This window comes from Carassius carassius, chromosome 10 (assembly GCF_963082965.1).
Source record: "Carassius carassius chromosome 10, fCarCar2.1, whole genome shotgun sequence".
NCBI classification, from domain to species: domain Eukaryota; kingdom Metazoa; phylum Chordata; class Actinopteri; order Cypriniformes; family Cyprinidae; genus Carassius; species Carassius carassius.
The window spans coordinates 15779367-15803354 of NC_081764.1; the positions used below are offsets into that span (position 1 = coordinate 15779367).

Here is a 23988-nt window from a genome sequence, read left to right on the forward strand (position 1 = left end):
TGAGGATGCTACATGTGGCGGATCGTTTATAGTTTTTTCTCACAGCAGCAGGAATAATTAAATGTATTATTTTGATGGTGGGGAAAGGATTATTTGTTTATGAAACATGTCAAGTCAAGTCACCTTTATTTATATGGCGCTTTTAACAAAATAGATTGTAACAAAGCAACTGAACAGCATTAAATAAGAAAATATTGTGTCAATAATGCAAAAACGCAGTTCATCATTGAATTCAATGATGTCATCATCCAGCTCAGTTCAGTTTAAATAGTATCTGTGCAATCAAATCAACAAAATCACCGGAAATAAAGTGTCCCCAACTAAGCAAGCCAGAGACGACAGCAGCAAGGAACCAAATCTCCATAGGTGACAGGATGGAGAAACCAGGCTCAGCGATGGAGAAACCAGCGCTCCGTGCATATGGTTAGTTGCAGGTTTTCAAACAGAGATTGCGACAAAGAGGCAAAACTTACAGACTGCAGCTTTAAATTGTGCTGCTTATATACACCTGTGATACTTTTTTCAGGATTCTTTGATGAATAGAAATACAACAGAAATCTTTTGTGACAATATATGTCTTCACTGTCACTTTTTATCAATTTAATATATACTTGATGAATAAAAGTATAAATTGATTTCTTGAAAAAAAAAAAACTTTTGAACGATAATGTACACAAGATTACAAAACATTGTTACAAAAGATTTATATTCTACAAATTGTATTTTTCAAATAATAATTTTATTTTATTTATTTTTTCCTTGTTGAGGATTACAGAATTTAAGGTAGACACTTTGCACTGAAAAATATAATAGTTACTCTAGGGCTTTTAAATCTATTGCTTAAAACCACCAAATGAAGGCAATCAAAATACAACCAGTTGAATCTCTGAGTTATTCTGCAACACCAAGTAAAACCCTCCGCTTGTTCTTAACTTTCCCATTAAAGGGTTCAGAGAGGTCACCTGGAATGGTGACTGATAAGGACTAGAGCAGGGATGTCAAACTCAATTACTGGAAGGCAGGAACCCTGTAGAGTTTAGTTCCAACACATACCATGTAGTTTTCAAATAAGCCTGAACGACATGATTAGTTGGATCAGATGTGTTTAATTAGGGTTGTATCTAAACTTTGCAGAGCTCTGATCCTCCAGGAATTTGCTGTTTGACACCCCTGCACTAGAGAGTTAACAGGCCAACACTTGACCATAATTAGCATGAAGCAGATGCTCATTCACCCCAGTGCAGCATGCTAATTTATGGATTGTGCAATAAAGGATCAACTGGTTGTTTAATATTTCCAATTATGCTCCAATTATGCAATTATGAGTCACTGAAAGAGAAGAATGAGAAACCATCTGCTCACAGAGTACAGTAATGCAGACAGTACATGAGATCATGCAAATTAGGAAGACTTCAATATTTCACTGCTTATTTAATTTGTGGAGGGGTTACCTGGCAGTGCAGGACCCTTCAGTAATGCATGAACACTGCAAAATGACCAAATATTCTTTCAGAGTGAAAAGATATGAAAAGCCCTAAACCACATACAGTACATTAAAGTGTAAGTTCATCGCAAAATGAAAATTCTGTCATTATTTACTCATATATTATTTAAATTCTCAGGACATTCAGAACTTTAATGTTTTGCATTTGCCTGAAAGCTTTTGCAGCTTTATTAGCTTGCTCTTGTTAATTTCTGAGATCTTCTAAATATTAAAAGACTCCTTATGAAACTATAAAGCTCAGTATATTGACATGTTCTAAAAATAGGACAGTTGGGGCAATAGAAACATATTGTATCAACTGTACCTGCAGTATAATCCTGTTGTATCAGATGCTCTCAAGGCCTAGATATTTGGCATGAACTGAATCTGTATTTAAAAAAGTTAGAGAATAAGAGTAAATAAATAAGAGTAACCCGATTAATGAGTATGTTAATGGGTGAGTTTGTTTTGTTTTCACAGTTGTGCAATGAGCTGGGTTTTAATTGTTTGTTAAATATTTTGTTAAATATTTGTTAAATATATTGTTGTTAAATATTTTGGAGATCAAATATTCCTGATATGTCCTTAATTGTAATTGTTCATTGATTTACTGATGAACTTTGCGATATTTAACTCTTATTCTGCTATAGAATAGCAAATGATCAGATGTACATAATAAACAAGTAGACTGGTATATTTTGAGTAGCGCTGACAATTTTATTTTTTAGAATTTAAGGTTTGATAACTTCATCAATTTCTGTATATTTAATTTGCTACTTGCTGAAGGGCACAGGTGTAATGACCCTGGTTTGTAGTCTTCTGTTCGATCGCCACCAGAGTTTGCCTTTGCTTTGCATTGACTCTTGCACCACACAGACTGTCACAGATCACACTGGACTACAGTTCCCACAATGCATCTCACTGATTACATGCACATCTGAGGCCAATACACATGCTCTACAAAAGGCTCTCTCTCTTGCTCATCTGGGCCGAGTGTTGTTAGCGTTTAGCGCTTGAGAGCGTTAGCTACTTTGCAGAGCCATTTACCTTTCTGAGTTTCATTCTGTTTCCTAGCTTTAGTTCTATCATTCTAGATCCTGACTTAGTTCTTAGTTCCTAGTCTTAGTTCTACTATTCTAGTTATCTTGTCTAAGCTTTAGTTTAATCATTCTAGTTTCATCCCGTGCCTCGACCTTCTGCCTGTCTTAGTTTTACCTCCTTAGTTTTGACCCTATTAGAGATTGTCTGCCCCTTGATTGATCGATCATCACCCATGGATGGCTCCATTGGACTACCCAATTGGATATTGCTCGCATATTGCAGATACACGCCTTCCTATGCATCACTCTTTGTCTTGTATCCTCTGTTCCTGTTTTCCAGTGACTGATCTTAGCTCGTATTACCATGTGGTCTAATAAAGCGTTGCATTTGGATCCGCACGTTTCCTGTTCTGTTGGCTCCGTGACAGAACACTCGGCCCAACAAGGATCCAGCGACTATTCCAAAGAACTTTGGCCTTTTGACACAGCGATTCAGTTATTAGCTTTTAAACGGGGAACACGATCACTTGAGGGTTACATTGAGGAATATTTGGCTTTGGCTAATGGCACGGAATTACCAGACTTTATGCTGATAGACTTTTTCTGTGATGGCCTTAACCAGCCTTTAAAGTCAAGAATTATTCATGAGAGTCCTCGTTCGTCACTGAGTAATTTTTTAGATGATGTTTTGTGGACCGTTGGTTCGTTCACTGTCGGTGTCGCAGAGGAACGCAATCCTACTCCCACTCGTGTAATTGTGACTGTATTAGATCAGGCTCACAAGATGTTGGACACAATAGCACCCCTTTGTGTCACAGCCCATCCAGAATCAAGTCAAGACACAGCTGAACGTACAGCTTCACATCACCTTACAATTGATTATCCAGAGTCCGGGCAAGTCCCATGTCTAACTGAATCTATTCACGTCATGTCCACTACTCCTGAGTCTTGTGCTATTACTGTCATCAAACCACAACTCTTCCCTGTCCCATCGAAGGAATCTGTCTTCAGGGGCCAGAGGTTGGCATCCAGCGTGGACGATCCACTGCTGATGTCAGCACGCAATGCTGGAATTCCCAAGTCAATCTAGTCCTCCTGATCATGAACTTATAACCCTATCAACAGTGCTTCCCACTTGGGGGGTTGCTTTGTGTGTTTGGGCTGCATTTACGACCACAGAACTTGCTGAGGAAATGACACCTGTTGCAGTTTCTCCAGAGGTGGAAGCATGCGCTGCAGAATCTCTCAATCCGTGGGTAGCGTCCAGCACTGAACTCCCTCTGTCTCCTGCCGTCACTACTGTAGAACCTCCAGAGGTAGCGGCTATCACTGAGGTGTCAGGGATGTCATCCATTGAAAATTCATCCTGCCCTAAACCTGTCAAGGAGTCATTTTCTGAACTTCCAGTCGGCTCTGTCATGATCCTCAAGGTTGAGCCTGAACTTTCTATCGATCCGGTCACTGTCATCGGGACTAGTTACGAACGATCTGCCTTCCCAATTCATATTAATGAAACCGTCTTTGTGATGCCTGTCCCAGCCCTTGAGGCTGTGTATGCTGTGTCTGCTTCCTCTTTAGTTCCTCTGTCATCCTGGGGGTCTTTGGACTCATCTGCCCTGATCTGGTGGTCTTCAGCTCCGCCGTGGGTGCCTTCAGACTCCTCTGCCCTGATCTGGTGGTCTTCAGCTCCACCGTGGGGGTATTCGAACGCATCTGCCCTGATCTGGTGGTCTTCAGCTCCGCCGTGGGGATCTTCAGACGCATCTTCCCTGATCTGGTGGTCTTCAGCTCCGCCGTGGGGGTCTTCGGAAACATCTGCCCTGATCTGGTGGTCTTCAGCTCCACCGTGGGGGTCTTCGGATGCATCTGCCCTGATCTGGTGGTCTTCAGCTCCGCCGTGGAGGTCTTCGGACGCATCTGCCCTGATCTGGTGGTCTTCAGCCCCTGGTTTCCTGCTCTGCTGGTCCTGTTTCAGGTCCTTGTTGCTGCACTGCCTCATGGACCTGGCCCTCCGTCCCGCCCCCAGTTCTGCCTCCGCTCCACCACCCTCCTGGATCCTGTACTGCGGGGAGTGTCTGGAAGCCGCTCTTTGGGGAGGGGCTTTGTAATGACCCTGGTTTGTAGTCTTCTGTTCGATCGCCACCAGAGTTTGCCTTTGCTTTGCATTGACTCTTGCACCACACAGACTGTCACAGATCACACTGGACTACAGTTCCCACAATGCATCTCACTGATTACATGCACATCTGAGGCCAATACACATGCTCTACAAAAGGCTCTCTCTCTTGCTCCTCTGGGCCGAGTGTTGTTAGCGTTTAGCACTTGAGAGCGTTAGCTACTTTGCAGAGCCATTTACCTTTCTGAGTTTCATTCTGTTTCCTAGCTTTAGTTCTATCATTCTAGATCCTGACTTAGTTCTTAGTTCTACTATTCTAGTTATCTTGTCTAAGCTTTAGTTTAATCATTCTAGTTTCATCCCGTGCCTCGACCTTCTGCCTGTCTTAGGGTCAAAACTAAGGAGGTAAAACTATTAGAGATTGTCTGCCCCTTGATTGATCGATCATCACCCATGGATGGCTCCATTGGACTACCCAATTGGATATTGCTCTCATATTGTAGATACACGCCTTCCTATGCATCACTCTTCGTCTTGTATCCTCTGTTCCTGTTTTCCAGTGACTGATCTTAGCTCGTATTACCATGTGGTCTAATAAAGCGTTGCATTTGGATCCGCACGTTTCCTGTTCTGTTGGCTCCGTAACAACAGGTAAATAAATATGACATTTATTATAATGGGTTTGTGTGAAAATTGTTTTAAGTTCACTTAAATTTAAAATCTAATAAATGTTAAAATGTGTATCTCTTAATTACTGTAAGTTGAATAGCTATGGTCAATTGTTAAATATTGGGAGGAAAACTATTTTCCTGAAGACATCAGTAGTACTGGGATTAGTGAAACTCATGACTTCAGTCATAAAAAAATGTTAAACAAGTTTTAAAAATATACTGCCTTTATGTTGTTTCTCCATTAATTTTAAGATTGAATGTGAAATTATTGCAATATAAAAGTATATTTAAAAACGTTAATGTTAGGTGGGGTTAATCGCGATTAATTGTGATTTTAATTTCAGAAAAAAAAATACAATTTTTTTTTTTTTTTTCTATCGATTGACCGCAGCAATTTCAAAACATTTTAAAATCTTAAATTAGGCTACTTTAGAGCATTAAAGATAAGTGTTTCAACTGTATGCGACATGGGTACAGCTGGAACAAAAGTATTAATTTTTATGAACTAACTTTTGTGTGGTTTTTATTCACTAGTTTGAGTGGTAATGTAAAACAAAAAACGAAAACAATTACAAATGTTTTCAGTCTTATTGTCTTTAATGATACAGAAGTCTTAGGAGTTACAGCAAACTGCCCTCAACTTTTGTTTTTGTCCACTCACTTTGTATTGTTCATCTCTATAGTGAGTGAGTTCCATTGTGTTTTGTTGTATTTATTTAAAAATAACAATACTTTGTTATAAACTATTTCATAATTCAGGCCAATAGTAAAGCAATCTCAAAATTAGGACCTAGTTGAGTTCAAGTGATCATTTAAACTCAAATTGCAAAAATTAATCAAATGTGTTTTTTTTTTTTTTTTGTCTGTTGAGGCCATAATCCAAAAAACAAATCTGCCAAATGTGAGGGGGAACTATGCTATTAGTGCATATAAGTATTATTTTATCAGTATTACTGGATGTTTATTTAGATAATTGTTCGGTGAATCTTGCCAGCCACACATTGTGCAGTCTTTTCCAGATAATGGCAGACCACAGCCATTACTGCAATACTGCAGAAGGCAATAATGTAGCTTCAGTTGGTCAGTTCTCAGGGCCTGATCTACACCAAACAAACAGTCTCTTCGTCAAGGGTATCACATGCCTTTACACTGCGTCACAGTGAGAAAGATGCAATACTTTTGGGAATGCCAAAGCCATGAAAATAAAGGGTAAGGCACTGTCACAGAAACAGTCCAAGATTAAGAGGCAGTCAGACCCGAAGGCTTTGCACAGTTCAAGTGCATAACGATATTTTCTCTCACTTTTGTGTCAATTGTAGATGTTATAACTGAGCCACCTTCTGACCCTCTCTACCTCATCACTAATGAGAACATTCTCTTATTATTTCTGCCGCAAGTCTATGGCGTTGTTGTGTAAAATACTGAACATCTGCATTCAGGCAATAAAACTGAAGCTGATGGAGTAACACTTGAACAAATCTTGTCTTAATTTACATGGACAGCACACAGCTGTTCAGGACAGCTTAGTGTGTGATAATTTAACATGTCCTGATTTTACATCTCCTCACAGGAGGTCAGTTGAATTGAATCACATTGCTTCCACTCCTTATCTGTTTGTTGGAAATGCCTTAAATGTTTGCTCAAAAATACTTTTGTTATCATTTAGTGTACTATACTTGCACTTATGTTATCACAAACTGGAAATGTGAAAATCTTGAATAATGTACTGGTTGCTTTTTTTTAACATGCAGTTACCATGAACGAGGACAAGCTTCAAAAACACCATACAAGAATCATAAAAGTGGTTCATATGACATATGCACATTGCCACAGTTCGTCTGGATTTCTTCATGTTATTCCAGACAGACTGATGATGATGGTGAGATCAGATCTGTGTGGAGCACTGGCTGCTGTCAGACTCTTTGTGCTAACAAAAATCTCACTGGATTATTACAATTAATGGCAAAAAATTATGTTTGGAAATGTAAACTGATATTTACTGCTGACACACTACAGCAAAAGATAGAAATAACTGACTTAAAACCTTTTTATGTTTATTTTATGTATATTTTATTAGAATTTGTATTGTATTCTGGTTTGTTTTTCACCAAAAAAATAAAAATGAAATTTTTATTTTTATAAATATATTTTATTTTTATTTTTTTGGTGAAAAACAAACCAGAATACAATACAAATTCTAATGGATTCTTATGGATTCAAACGTATTCTTAAAGGGATAGTTAGAACCAAACAGATGAAGGTAGTCGTGGACTTCCATTTAATTTTTTCCATACTTTTACCAAGATTCTTCTTCTTCTTCTTCCTCTTCAAAAAAATGTTTTCTTTGTTCTCAATAGAAGAAAGAAACACTTACAACTTGAGGGTGAGTAAATGACGGGTGAACTATCCCTTTAACTCTATGATCTGATCATTAATTCAGTGAGTGAATTGAACTTCAGAACTAGATCAGTCAAATCGATGAATAAATCATTCAAACCAGCGTTGCAAATTAGATGATTTGTTAAAAAGAACCTATTTAATAATAAAACATTCCTGTTGCTCTGAGAGAGCTAAGGCAGAAATCAAGAAGATTTTCTGTGAATTATGAAATCTTAGCTTGTTTCCTTTTTATGGTTTCAGAAGACTTTGGATACAACAGACAAGGGAAAATTTTATGATAGTTTTATGGTACATTTCTGTCATTCTAGAGCTTGATTACCAGTTTTCAATCATATTCATTATATGGAAAAGAGCAACTAGGGTTTTCATTCTTCTAAAATCTCATGTTGAATTGTAGGGAAGAAAGATTATATTCTTTTTAGAAAATTAAACTATTCTTTTGAGCAAGAATGAACATATATCTGTAAATTGTGCTAGAAAAAAAGGAATGCATCACAAATTTTCAGTTCTTTACTGTATATTTCTCATGCAGCCATTGTTAGTAGAAAAATACATTCTATTACTGTTGTATGCTTGTTCTTTATTTCAATTGTGACCATGCACTATGTTTGATTAAGATTATTGCAGAGGTCATGAACATAATGTTATGCTAGCTGTCCACCAGCAAACCTCACTGAGGTTTGAAACCCCCGAAGCCTAATGCAATTACCAGAATTATTAATATGCAACAGATATACAATTCCACGCTGAATTGATACAGGTCTGTAAAAGAGACTGGACAAGATAAAGCAATGATTAGCTGATGATTTCTGTGGACAAGATGCTAAGTGATCATGCCTTTATAAGGAGGAGTTGGGAATGGAGCAAGGTTAGCGCATGGCTGTGCGACAATCAGAATAAGGCAAGTGTGAGAACAGATGAACTTGTATATCTTATTTAATTGTAGTGAGAGGAGTTATAATCAGCTGAGTGTCAGCTAAAATTGGCTGTCACACTATGGTCTGCCTGAACTATGCTTGAGCTCCATTCCTTACTCAAACTACAGGTGGGTTTTTTGTTAAATGATCCAAAATCATCAAAATTAAAAGTGGCAAAGACTTAAGCTACTTTAGTCTGTGTGCATTTCATTTATTTAATACATGAGTTTTACAATTTGAGCTGAATTACTGAAATGAACTTTTCCTCAACATTATAATTTATTGAGAAGCACCTGTACATTTCAGTCAGGCACTCTTATTGATTCCAATTTGCAAGTCAAAGTGTGATCGGGGGAAAATTGTTGGGTAATCAGCGCTTGGCAATCTTTATCTTTGAACTACTCAACGACGCATCAAAGAGGCTTGCTGACATGTTGCTGATGTCACCAAACGAATATCTAGCATGCTATATATAGCCTAAATCACACTACACAACTTGAAAGGTCAACAGATCACTGTGCTGTTCAGACTACATGACTTGCTGTGGTGTTTACCATGTTGAGTCATTGGATGTTGGAAGGAGTTGTTGGCAGCTTGTGTAGTGTGTGACCCTGCAGATCATTTACATAGTGTCATGTAGTGTGAACACCGCAATGTCTTCAAGACTTTCAATGACTTGCACTGCGATCTGCCGACATTTTAAGTTGTGTAGTGTGAATTAGGCTTAAGGCAAGTGAGAGTACAGATGAACATGTATAGCTTATTTAATTGTAGTGGGAGGAGTTACAATCAGTTGAGCATCAGCTAATGATGGCTATCAAGCCGTGTTCTGCCTGAAATATGCTAAGTCCAAAAAACAAAAGATGTCTCTTCTTGAGAACTGAAACTTTTAAATCGCTCCTTTTTTTTGGATTCGCTGAATCTCACTGGAAGATGGTGGAGATAAAGGTTTGGCCCAAGAAAGCAGCTGATCTCCTGTTTTAAAAATCAGGAGATCATGTCCTGTCGCTTCAGTTTACGTGTGGCCCTAGAGAATGGCTATTTTTTTTTTGTCACAATGTTCTGAAAGGTTCCCATGGGCCAATTCGTCTGCCTCTCCTAAAAACAGCTCTGCTTTTGTTGACATAACCTCTATCTTCGGCAACAAACACCTCATCAGAGGCAAAAACCACACAAATGATTTCCCGGAAGTAACTTTTGACAGGACTTTGAAACAAACCGGTAACTAATTTGCTGAAGCATCAGCTCAGTGAAAAGCTTTGTCTCTTGAGGCCTCACCATTGCTTTGTTGCCACCACACTGAAACGGTCTACATCAAACTCTCTGAAATTACATTTGGCAACACACTTCACTTTTAATTTTAGAAACTAGCCACTTGTACTGTCTTGCATTATTCAGTACTATTTGTGATATACTTCATGTAATGGACTACTGTAATCTACTGTAATATCTTACTTTAAGATCCCTTTCAACTCAGCGGTGGGTTTTTGTTCCTCAGCGGCGGTAATAGGGCCTACACTCTTACAAGAGATTGAACCTTTAGGGTTCAAAAAAGAACCTTTAAGTGCAAAAATGAACTTCTAGCTATCAAAAAGGTTCAAAGTTGAACTTAAAGGTTCTATAATGATCCACTGGTTATTTGGCAGTTATTTTAAGAACCTTTGTTGTGGTAAAAGGTTCATATTAGAACCTAGCATATTTAAGGTTCTTTCATGAACCTTTTCTAAGATGTACTGTAAATAAAAAGTGAAAAGTGAAGTGACATTCAGCCAAGTATGGTGACCCATACTCAGAATTTGTGCTCTGCATTTAACCCATCCGAAGTGCACACACACAGAGCAGTGAACACACACACACACTGTGAACACACACCCGGAGCAGTGGGCAGCCATTTATGCTGCGGCGCCCGGGGAGCAGTTGGGGGTTCGATGCCTTGCTCAAGGGCACCTAAGTCGTATTGAGGGAAATGGAGGAGGGTAAAGACTAGACAGTAAAGTTAGAACACAATTTGCTTAACTGTTACATTAGTAAATTATTTATTTACACACTCAGAATTAATGAATTTACTCTTATTCAATTACTAATTGGGATGTCAGATGCAGTTGTGGCAACATTGTTGATACAATGTGTTTCGTCTGTACTCATGACCACCTCACATATCTCTAAATTGCACAATAATCTTTAGTGCACCATGTTGTTGTCCATTTTTAGAACATAAATTAAAAATCACAAAAAAACAAAGTTCAGTTTTATGTTCATAAATGAACCAGAAGCTATTCTGTGTTAAACGGAGAGAGTGAAGTGAAATTCTTACACTAAAAATTAACTTTATGTTCAATAGGCTGTCTTCATATTGTACAGCCGTACATCCTTTAAATTTTCCCCATACCACATTCAACCTTCAAATCTCAGATAGCCTACTAATTCAGCTCAGAACTGTGAAAAAAGTGAATTATTTTAAATGAATCTGGTTGGCAAAACACCTTTTAGACATGATCAGGTTGGGCACATGTTTATATCATTGAGGAACACCATTATGTCATTCTGTAACACTCCTTCAAATGTGAAGCATATCTATATTTGTTGTGTAAGGTTTCGTCAGCAAGATTATTTTTCTTTCTTTCTTTCTTTCTATCTATCTATCTATCTATCTATCTATCTATCTATCTATCTATCTATCTATCTATCTATCTTATTAGTAATTGTTTTATTATTACTATTATTATTTTTATATTGTTATAAATATATATTAATTATAAATATAATTTTATGACTCCTGTTGTTTTAACAGATACTGAAATTGATGGACACACTTTAATGAACCTAACTAAGACCATGAAAGCTTAAATATTCCCAAAAAATGAAGGATTAAGTTAAATTTATAAGATTACAAGGAAACCTAAACACTGAGATGTGTTTAAAAATATGTGGATACCTTTCATAATTATTATTTACTATTATAATTATTAATGGGATGTACGGAAGAGCTAAGTGACTTTGACATTTTCTTATATTTATGCATTTGGTTGTTATTACAAAGCAACTTTATTGCATTCCCATTTTTAATGGGATGCTCAGTTAGGTGTGATGGTCAGGTCAGGTGTCCACATATGTTTAGCTGAACTATATTGTTATCTTTGCAAATCATTGAGCTGTTTTTACCATACTAACATGCACCTTTTTTGTAGGACTTCCTACTGATATTCCACCTGGTTCAATCTCAATACAACATATTGCTTGTTTGTAGCAAAAAATAAAAAAATAAAAATAATTTAGACCAGAGATTTTTTCTTTGACAGGACAAAGCAAACAAGATCAAAAACAATTTAAGGTCTGTTTGATTAAATGCACATATACATGGTAATTTCCATGCAGTAAGTTTATAATTTTAGAGAATGATGAGGGTAAAAATGTTTTTCTCTATTTTCAGGTATGCAACAGGTGAACACAAGTTGTCTTCAGCCCTTGTTACCAAATACCAGTTCTTGAGAGAAAAGACTGGCGGAGGATGTGCTTAAAAAGCAAATTCAAAAAAGAAACATCACCTTTGATTAATGTTGAAGAAAAAATTAAGAAAACAGATAATTTTACCAGGAGTCCATCAAAAATATCGCAATCATTGTAGAGGTAGGTTTGCTAAAAATAAAGTGACACTTCAAGACTTACATTTCTATTATCCTGTGAGAATGTTTCATGTATATGTTTATTTATTTATTTTGCAGATGGAGGATCTATCTGGTCAAGATTTGTATCAAAAAAGCTCAAGGTCAGTTGGGGTAGGAGTCACAGACAGAGTCTGGAGGCACAAACAGTGATCAACAAGAGCCAAAGAAGAGCAGCTGGGGGAGATACTGAGCTGGATGAAGAACAAATCTGTGTTGATTTGGCACACAAAGGTAATAAATCACTAATTTGCATGAACAGTAAAGCTAAGAATCACAATGATCAGAAACATAGTATCCCATATTCAATTCAACAAATTTTCAATTAAAGGTCTCAATGATTGCTGCTGTCGTGTGGTTTCCACTTCTATTAAAGCAGAGTCTGAGATCTCTTTATGTCATCAGTGAGGTGAGGGTATTTGTATTGATAATATCTTAACTTATAATTTGTTATATTATTATTATATATATTATATATATAATAAATTTCACGTTAACTACTAAATATCTGATGCAGAAAAGCTAGTTCATGCTTTCATGACCTCTAGACTGGACTATTGTAATGCACTTCTAGGTGGTTGTCCTGCTTCGTCAATAAACAAGCTACAGGTAATCCAAAATGCAGCAGCTAGAGTCCTTACCAGGTCAAGAAAATATGATCATATTACCCCAATTTTACAGTGTCTGCACTGGCTACCTATTAAGTTCCGTATCAGTTACAAATTATCATTACTTACCTATAAGGCCCTAAATGGTTTAGCTCCTGCGTACCTAACTAGCCTTCTACCACGCTACAACCCATCACGCACCCTAAGGTCACAAAACGCTGGACTTTTGGTAGTTCCTAGGATAGCAAAGTCCACTAAAGGAGGTAGAGCTTTTTCACATTTGGCTCCCAAACTCTGGAATAGCCTTCCTGATAATGTTCGGGGTTCAGACACACTCTCTCTGTTTAAATCTAGATTAAAAACGCATCTCTTTCGCCAAGCATACGAATAATGTATCTCTTAAATTGTGAGTGTAGTTGCATCTGCATTTTTATTCTTTAGCTTGGGTTAAACTAATTTTACTTTGTTGGATCAGCAGCTATGCTAATGATGTCTCTATTTTGTTTCTATGTTTTGCCACGGGATTTACATCCCGTGGTAACTAGGATTTACACAAGCTCCAGTCTGGATCCAGAACACCTGAGAAGAGATGATGCTGACCCTCAGAGGACCCCAGATGATGCTAACCTTGAATCAACAAACAGAACTAACAATTATTGCTACATGTGTGACTGCATCATATAATTACTATTAATTAATAATATTGATAGTTCATCATCTAGCTGACTACGTCTTGTATTATTATTATTATTATTTTTATTTTTCTAAAATCCTGTCAAACGTGCACAAACTACTAGCTACTACTAAATATTGTAGAAACATAATTTTCTGTAAAGTTGCTTTGTAACGATTTGTATTGTAAAAAGCGCTATACAAATAAACTTGAATTGAATTGAATTAAATATTGTTATAGTATAACATTATTTTCTCCTTGTTTAGGAACCAGATACACAAAAACCCTGTGCTGTTTATAAAGGGACATGTCTTGGATGCAGTCTCTTTAAGAAATAACGATAGAAGTGGAGGAGGAGGTCTGTGAAGTAGACAATGTGAACACAGCTCTACACTTCAACTTCAACACTGACATTTACTGAAAACTGTTTAATGTATCATAATGCCAAAACCAATATGCCACCCACAATGGCCAATTATTATTATTTTTTTATTAAATTAATGCCTATGTACATAAATGCATGATATTTATTGTTGTTTATGTACAGGTATGTGTTTTTTAGTTTGTCTGTAATACATATTTATGGATGATTGTTGTTTATTTATTAATTTTGCTTGCTCTTTTCTTAAAAAGTTTTCTTACCTCTTGAAGCAGGCATACAAATGTGTCACCCCGGAAAATGTATTGCTGGTTGCTAAGGTCTAATCATGACTTATTGCCTGTCTAGTTTTGTCTTTCTATCACAGCAACATGTACAGGCTTGTCTCAGTCCTCAGGGTCAGCAAAGAAGCATTCGGTTATCAGAATGGAGCAAAGATGGGACACCTGTGTGTTTCTGTTTTTCTTCAATTACTGAAATGTGTAGAAACAGAGTGGTTGATGATCTTGTTTTCCAACCAACATGAGAAATATAAAAGAATATGTATATATATAAAAAAAATCATGTGGTGCAACTCCTCAAAGACATTTAAAATATTTATGAATAAATTATATTTTATAATGATATAACAAAAACAAAAGCCCTTAAAGTATTAATTAATTTATTTTTAAATTATGTGTAATCAAGGTGGTAGGAAAATATGTTAATAGCCTACATTCTACTTGTTTGTTACACCACATGACATATGTAGAGTTATTAAATTAAACTTCTCTTACAACACTTTTAGTCTTTACTTTTATAAAATCAACATGACACTTTTTAAAGTGCCCACTGATCTAGGTGTGTGTTCATGGTGTGTGTATGTGTGTGTGTGTGTGTGTGTGTGTGTGTGTGTGTTTGTGTATGTGTTCACTACTCACTGCTGCGTGTGTGCACTTGGATGGGATAAATTCAGAGCCCAAATTCAGAGTATGGGACACCATACTGTACACGTCACATGACTTACTTATTTTCCTTGTTGTATTGTCGTTAAATCTGTAGTTGAACATGTAGTTCGATGATTTTTTTTTACTGACATTACAGGTGTTTTGAGGACATTTGTCATAATGATATTAAACTGCCAGAGTATATAAATATGTGACTTTTTCAAAATGTGAATCTATCGACTTCAAGCAGTGAAGCTGCGTAATGAGGCCTTTGGCCCTCATTTTTATTGAGTTGCTTAATGAGGCTAAACATGGCGGAGGTGTTGGACCATAATGGGAACGGATGCTGCTCTGTCTGGAAGAGGAGGAGGCTGTTATTATAATTGATAGCCCTTGCTGCTCACTCCCATTTCAAAGTTCATTAGCAGCACTGCACTCATCACATCAAGCTTTTGCAAGGTGCTTCATGGTTCTCTCAAATGCAAGAGAGATTTATGGACCCAAGATGGATTATCTGGGCTTTAAAAATACACTAGGAAATTAGATTATGGGCTCTAAACCCCTCAAGATCTACAGTTCCCTCTCAGTCCAACTTTCATTTTTGTCTTACTTTCTTTGCTTTCAAATGAAGTAAAGATGTCATTTACCCCCAGAGAAATATAAAAATACTTCAAACACATGAAATGGAGCAGAAAGATGATAATCTTTATTTATTTATTTAAAACGGTGACATTGTTAACATTGCTTTGTCAGATGTGAAAGCTTCAAGCAAATCATGGCGGGGATATACGTTAACTCTTTTTTATGTGTACACGCTACTGAATGTGCTGAGGTGTGAGGTGTTATAGACAGCAGACAGCTAATTATGGCTCAGTCAGTGTGCTGGTGGGGAGGCCACAGGGCCAATTCTGATTGACAGTAGAAGAAGCTCATTGTGTCTGATATATAGGCTATACATAGAGTCACTGTTGTATGGAGTATCCTGGTCTCTATTTAAAGGAAAAGTTCACTCAAAAACTGCATTACCTCTGATGCTTTTTCAAACCTGTGTAACTCGCTTTCCTTTCATCTGCAGAACACAAAAAGTATATTTTGTGGACTATTTCAAGAATTTTTGTCCATAGCTGTAAAAATTGTATTGGTTAACATAAAGTTCCTTTATTATTTAAGGAGAATTTCAAATAATGTTACAGTAAAATTCTGTTAAATGTATAGTTTTGGGAATTGAAAAGGAAGTCAACTTATAATTTACAGTGAAAAATTATAAATGGACTTGTGTTGTCCCAGTGTGACATTTCACATTTTATGGTTTTGGTTTTATAATAATTATGATTATTTTTATTTTTTTTGTTATCAGTTACAACAGGGTTTTATTTTACAACTTATGTTTTTAAATTATGTTGATTGTATAATTTTAGTGTCATGATAATGTTTTGTATGTGTGCACTTTCAGAATATTACTGTATTATGTATTCAAAACCTCCTGGAAAATTTGTATTCATGAGTTGGGAAGTCATATAATTATCATGTTCGTTAAGATAATTTTGAAGCAAAAATGATGACGTACCATATTTTACATAAAATTCATATCACGTGTGTTTTTGCGCAACATTAGTATTAACTTCCACTTGTAGAAAAGCTATGATTAACTTGGTAAAAAGTAAAAATATCTGTATTTTTACTTTTATTTAACTGTAAATTTAGGTTAATTCCATAAAACCCAAAATGTTGCTACTATATTTTACAGTAAAGATCTGATAACCAGATCTGGTATGGAATGACATGAGGAAATATTGATGGAACTTCCTTTTGTGGGTAAATTATCCCTTTAACATTTGTAACTATAGTTTAACATTCAAAAAGAAACTGTGAAATATTAATGGCTCCAGCTTCCTTGTCTTAATGTTTAAAGACTGTTGAAAGCCGGAAGAGGGATCTTACAAGATTCCACACAATACATAAAGCAATAACAAGCTCTAAAAGCAAGACCTGCTGTTGCACTTGTCATAACTATTCATTTAAAGCATTAATGCTGAATGAAATTAGCTTTCAGACATGGTCTGGCAGGCAGTATTCATTACAATGATAGATATTCTGAGCATCCTCTTTTCACTTAGTTACGTAAATTTCGATTAAGGGAATATTTGTATTGGGTTGATGCTTTCTCTCTTTGTTTTTACGATCGATAATCCAGCAGGATCATCAGTCTTATGTTACATAGACAATACTACATGATTGGAAACAGGAAAAAAGATCACTCAAATTTAACATGCAAATGCAGTGAACAATCGTTTATGATTCAGTATTGTAATAATAGACAATAATAAATCATGCCGTTCTTTTAATGACTACAGGATGTCTAAGAAATCCCTCCAGCATACTGAGTTACAACACGACTGACAATTACTGCAGTCTAATCTGTTTATCCTTTTGCAAAGAGCTATTGTTTTAAAATGATCTTCAGTGACATATTGTTGAAATTTACGAGAGAACTGAATGCCATGGAAATTTTGTTCCTGAAGCATCTGAATGCATTTTTAGAAACATTATCTATCAACAGTGTGTTTTATAGTTTTATATTACTTCTATATACATTATATCACTCAAGAGAGTGTTTGTACATCACATTCATCTTTTACCTCATATTTATGACAAAATCCCAACAAACTGTTTTTGAAAAAGGTTGGAATCACTGCTTTACCTTGAATACTTTGTCATGAATGTCAGTCAATGTAGCTACCAAGATTATTGCAGCAATAAATGTTCAAAAATCCTCTCTTGTATTTTTCGGAAAAAATGTGAGAGAAAAAAATCTAAGCAAAGTTCAAGTATTTGTCAGAAAACAGTGGGGTGAGTAATGTCAGTTCAGTTTAGCACAAGTGCTTTACTTAGATAATTGAGTTTGAGCAAAAATAACTTTTTATTTGCAATTTTCATCTTTCATCAAAATGACAGAATGCTGAAAGAATCATATCGTAGGCTGTATTGAGATGCATGCATATCTTTTATATTATTACAGTTGTCACCAATGCATAAATAAATTAAAAAAAAATCACATTTACTCAGATTGCCAATCATTTTCTTTCAGAAAAGAAGGTACACAACTGTCACTGGGGTGATATCCTTTCAAGTAGTCATAATATGCACATTTAGGTAGCTACTAATATGTACCTTTAAGGTACTAATATGTACCATATAGCGGTAAATAAGGTACAAAAGAGTACCCCAGTTTTTGTACCCTATAGTACTGCCCCAGTAACAGCTTTGTACCTTTTTTCCTGAGAGTGATCATAAAAGATGTCGCATCCGTGTATTCTGTTTTTGTTTTCCACAGCTCACCCCGACCCAGTGATGTCACTGGATACAGTCACTTTTTCCATTGGTCCTGGTCTTTTTGCAAGCCTGGAGTGTCACTGAGTGACATCAGTGTTCCCATCCAGGCCTGGGAACCCTTACTTAGAACTTAACCCCTCTCAGCCATGCACTATAGATCTGTCACTCATAAACAAGCAGCAGGCCACATAAACACAGATAGCAAATACAGGTAGGTAGGACTCTCACATGGGATAAATTGTAATGCTGTTGTCTTGATAGAAAACAATGAATACCTTTTAGACAGCTGTATTCATGGGCAGAATACTAACCCAACCCATGAACCCTCCCAACAGATTCAGTTACTTGTCAACAGTATAATATGGCAGTGCATGTAAAGGTGATATCACACATCAGATGGAAGGGAATGGACAAAAATAGAGCAGAGACTTAAATTTTTTAAATAATGGTCATATTTGTCATACTCAGAGTATTGTAAAAATCTTACTGCAGACACATTATTTGAATAAATGAAGACATCTATTCTTGCCTTCTCTTATAAATATTTCATTAATCTAATCACCATTCTTTCTGAACTGAATAGAGGGCATATTTTTCATTGCTAATAAAACACTACATTTTGAGAACTGTTTCATTCAAAATTTTATAGAATAGACTTCTGTTTATAGAATAAGTACCCTTTCAAACCATGAAGTTCCTTTTAATGCCAGTATTTTTAGAAATCAGGATGTATCTTTATGTTAATATCTTTACATAATTTTAATTTTTATCTTTACTTTGGTAAATTTTTAGTGTAAATTTTAAATGACTACGAATTTTAAATGATTAAGAAACATTATTTTTATTATTAAAGTCAGGTGGTGCCAAAGTTAGAACTAATGAAGAATGAAATGCTTGAATATGGCCTCTTTCAGTCATATCTTCCATTCAATTAAAATGTATTAAAATCTTTGGGAAAGTACACTTTACAATAAGGTTCCAGTAGTTAGCGTTAGGTAATGTATCCACTAACATGAACAAGCAATGAACAATACATTTATTACAGTATTTATTAATGTTAGTTAATGAAAATACAGTCATTCATTGATAGTTCATGTCAGTTCACAGTGCATGTTAACTAAAGTAGTTAACTAATGTTAACTAATGAACATTATTGTAAAGTGTTCACAATACAACTAATAAGAAGATTAATATTATATAGGCTAATTATATAAGATTAATTTTATATATATAATGCATTTCATTGATCGAAAGTGACAGTAAAGACTTACATTTACGTTTTGTTTATGTTTAAATATTAAATTAATAAGGTATTTGATTATTAAAACATTTTCAAATATTCATTTTTTCCATATTATATGCATTTTATTATGTGCAATTATTTATGTGCTATTAATTTTGTGATGTCAATAATTTTATATTGCATGCTTTCTTTCTTTAGTGAAGTCAGCAATATTTTTTTTTTCCGTTTCGAGAAAAAATAATAATAATAATCCATGCTTTTAATAAGCATGTCTTCTGCTATGTTACCTTATCATACCTCTGGTAACCAGTGTTGGGGAGTAACTAGTTACATGTAACGGCGTTACGTAATTTAATTACAAAATTATTGTAACTGTAATTAGTTACAGTTACTACGAAAAGATGAGTAATTAAATTACAGTTACTTATGAAATTTTTAACGATTACAAAGGGGATTACATTTGAATATTTACACACATCCACATACAGATTTAACTTATTTCTTTCCCAAATTGCACTGACTATTCTGAGACATACCGCCCTAATCATTTCCGGGATGCGGAAACACAGTCGTAGAATCCAGTCATAAAAACGGAATGCCTAACGCGGACGGAATATGCCACATTTTGGATGACTAAATCAAAAGTAGGTCAGTACACTTGAATCAAAACATGACATCGACTAGTGTCTGTGAATATTAAGCCCCAAAAATGCAATATATGACTCCTGCACGTTCTGCCTGTCTGTGGAAATCAGGCGCGGACTGGACACCGGGAGAACCGGGACACTTCCCGGTGGCCTGGCAGCCGATTTTGCCCCACTATTTAATATCATTATTGTATAATTGCCTGCCGAATGTACTAAAGCGATCATTTGCGAATCCGCCATTTGATAATTAAATCTCTAATAAATCATGAAGTGTTAGTCATGACGCGCGCGCTCTCCGCACCTCCGCCAAACGGTTTGGATCAGAGTAATCAATGCGAGAGAGAGAGAGAGAGAGAGAGAGAGAGAGAGAGAGAGAGAGAGAGAGAGAGAGAGAGAGAGAGAGAGAGAGAGAGAAAGAGAGAGAGAGAGAGAGTGGACTGCTGGAGCAGAGAAGCAGAACTCCTGTTCAGGGTTTCAGGTCAGTTTCATCTGTAAAGATGCTTTTTTGTCTTTGTTTTATTTATTTATTTAATCAAGCAGCAGCACGTTGCTCACCAGTCATCACTCAAAATACTATATAAAGGACATCATTATTATCTGTTGTAATGCTACAGTAGGAATTTATCTGAAAAAAATCAAATTTTTTTATAGGTTTAGGGGGAGCTACGACAGACAACAACACAACCCTTACGAAAATTAACATTTTAATATTTAACTATAAATCCAGAGAAAATGGTTACTATTGTTTAAATGTGGTAACCAAAAATGTAAAATTATTTTACAAATGTATTTATTTAAAAATAAATACAAATCCATTTGCAAAAAAACAAAAACATAACAAGGTTATTTTAATTTTATATAGGCTAATAAAAGCAAGGTTAACTTTTGTAAGGGGAAAAACATGACTCGTGTACAGTATTAGGATTTTTCTATAAAGATATTGTAGTATTGTAGAGTATTGTATTGTAAAGTATAGTTTTGTTTTGTTCAATCTTGAGTATTAAAGTCATGAGAGAGATGGATAACAGGACAAAATAAAGAGACTGAAGAGAAAAATGGAAGTGAAGGTGCAGTTCAGGAGATAACTTTTAATTATTTTGCATGTCCCCAAATTAAAGATTTAAACCTTTTTTATGTCAGGTACATACAAAAAAATAGTTTTGTCCATGAATTTGTTTGTATGAGTTTGAATTTTCCAGTCTGAATTTTTTCCCCAGTCCGCCCCTCCAGTAAATTAATGGCAAAGACATGGTTTCATTTACTACACATAGGCCTACTGAAGCTCGCAGTGTTTTCAACCTCTGCTGCCTCAATATAGGAGTACACGAGCACATAAACATAATTTCTAGAACTGCTCTGTGTCACTTCATGTGCATTTTACTTATTTTGAGAAAACTATCATCATATACAAAGAGACAGCAGTTAAAAAAAAACACCAATGTTTCAGGAGTTTATTACACAGAATACGTCACATGCTTATTAGATAAATGTATTTAAGTTGATGTATATGCTTTTATTTATTATTCTTTAATTTTCACAAATTTAGAAAAGTAATCAAAATGTACTCAAAAGTAATTAGTTACATTACTTTAATAAAGTAATTGAAAAAGTTACACTACTATTACATTTTAAACAGGGTAACTTGTAATCTGTAACCTATTACATTTCCAAAGTAACCTTCCCAACACTGCTGGTAACTGACTATTATGTAACAAAATAGATTCAAGTGGCGCCTCTCTGCTCCTAAGCTCAGAAGAACAACACACCAAGAGGAGGACCTATACATTTTCTTGATTTAGTAAGTTAGTTGCTAGCTTAACATTAAAACGATGGGAACACCTGGAGCCTGAGCATCTGCGCGTGCAGCGACGCTCCTGTGAATGACGGAACCGACTCCGCCTAAAATCCGCTGGGCTGGGGAGAGGAGGGGACGAACAGTCTACAAGACGATAGAGAGAGCGCGTGTGTCTGATAAAGGAGGGATGAATTGCTGAAGAATCAGACCAACTACGATAAAAGCCACTGAGATTATGACGTAGGCAGCATCCTCGAGCATTCAACGCATCTATCGCGCTCCTCAGAAACTTAGTGAAGAGACTCGCCGGCGCGCCCGAAAAAACCTCCTCCTCCTCCTGAAACCTCCTCCTCACCTTTTAAAGTGCATCGGTGACGAAAGCCATCGCGTTCGCGTAAATCCAGCACTTAATGCACGAGACAGCTCGAGTGTGTCGGCTTCCCTAAACTGGACTCAAATTCAAAAGCAGTTTTCCAGTACTTTCAGAACACTATCGCACGCATGAACAGTAGAAGTGTCATCATATTTCTTGCTTTCATCTAACTGTGATCCATAGTCTGGGATATTTTTATTCTTCACTAAATATGTACCAGGGGCATTTGCAGGTAAGACTCTGTTCAAATAATACTTTTATTTACATTTATAATGGCTGTTATTTGTATTGTTTTAGTTTAGCACTAAAATTACTGGATTGCATTGGAAGCATGTTAGGTGCAATTGTAAAGTGATCAGTGCATTCAAATCATTTGCCAAAGCTTTATGAGTTAAGTTTGTCCTCCTTTTGAAGACTATATTGCTTGCTGTTGATGTTTGTTGTGTACATGAATTTTAACTTCCATGATATAATATGCCAGATAGGCTCTGAAATGGTAAGTTATGCTATATTAAGAAATTGCAAGTTTATGTAAGAAATGTTTAACTAGTCATGTTCATCTACTGTTAATGATTCAGATGCTAGTTGGACAATTAAAAAAAGTAAAAATAAGATGTCTGCAAAAAAAAAAGAAAAAAAAAAGAAAAGCAAGTTTACAGTTATAGAACACTGGCATATTAACATTGCTTGTCTTTCTGCTGGATTTACAGCTAAAAAAATTTTTGTTGCACGCTTTGTTGTAATATCACCAATAGTAAATTACCCAACATTTTTTTGTATCACCTGGGGAATAAAAAACAGGCCTACACAGTTTAACTTGAAGACACAATCCATAAATCAAGTTTTGTCCAAAAAAAATTAAACACACCTGGGTCTTTTGAACATCTCTTTTGACTAAAGCAATAGACAATAGAGTTTGGTTACTATTTTATGAAGTTATCTTAATTACGTAACTGCTAATTTAAAGGAGGCAGTGCTTTGTGTACCAAGTCTTACAACTTCCAAGTAATTTACCAGCTGAATATTTTATGACTTCTTTTACAGCTTCTTAGGAAACCAGATTAGATTTTTAATCTACGGTCTCTGCAGATGTGGCTTCAATTACCTTCATAGTGATTGGCTTCATTTGTATTACATTTACCTTAATTCTTAAGACTGACCACAGAGTTTCATACATAGACATCTATAAGTACTCATCTTTGCACCTATATAAAGTATACACATCATATATGTAAAATGATGTGCAACACTGAATGATTATAATGTTTATGTTGTGTTATTAATGTTCAAGGAGACAATGAGAAAATTAATGTGTTTTCAGCACAAAGGTAATCGGACACTTGACAAGAGTCTCATATGGTCCTATTCATAACTGTTCTCATCATGTTAGAGGCTTTTATTTCAGGCTTTGGGGGAGTTAGAGAGAGTAAGATATCAGATTTTCTCTGTCAGGTAGGGAGGTAATTTAAGAGGAAATGTTCTCTCTGTGCAAAGCAGATGTTTTATCTGTCCTTCACTGGGCTCTTTGCAGCCACCCCCCCCCCCCCTAAACAAACACTTATCTTGACCGTGACGGGCGGCTCATTCTCCCTTGAAGCCTTCTTCGAGTATTTGCTGTTTACTGTTTCGCTCCATCATTGGTGTAAAAATTAGTATTGTTTTCTGCACTAGAGTCTCAATTTTTGTTAAAGGCAAACAGTTCACATTTGCACATTATGTATG

The 23988-nt window shown here is 35.8% G+C and overlaps 1 protein-coding gene and 1 long non-coding RNA gene across 5 annotated transcripts in view; both read left to right on the forward strand.

The window, feature by feature from the left end:
- Nucleotides 1-10158: 10158 nt before the first annotated feature.
- Nucleotides 10159-10868, forward strand: LOC132151304 (uncharacterized). Its single transcript, XR_009436369.1, has 2 exons — nt 10159-10373; nt 10615-10868. It is a non-coding gene; the product is annotated as an uncharacterized LOC132151304 (long non-coding RNA).
- An 11231-nt stretch (nt 10869-22099) lies between these two features.
- Nucleotides 22100-23988, forward strand: part of LOC132151868 (PEX5-related protein-like) — a 107440-nt gene continuing 105551 nt past the window's right edge. For all 4 annotated transcript variants that reach the window (XM_059560345.1, XM_059560347.1, XM_059560346.1 and 1 more), the window contains exon 1: nt 22100-22498. In XM_059560345.1, coding sequence (XP_059416328.1) covers nt 22478-22498 — 21 coding nt within the window. In that variant the 5' untranslated portion in view covers nt 22100-22477. The remainder of the gene's footprint in view (nt 22499-23988) is intronic.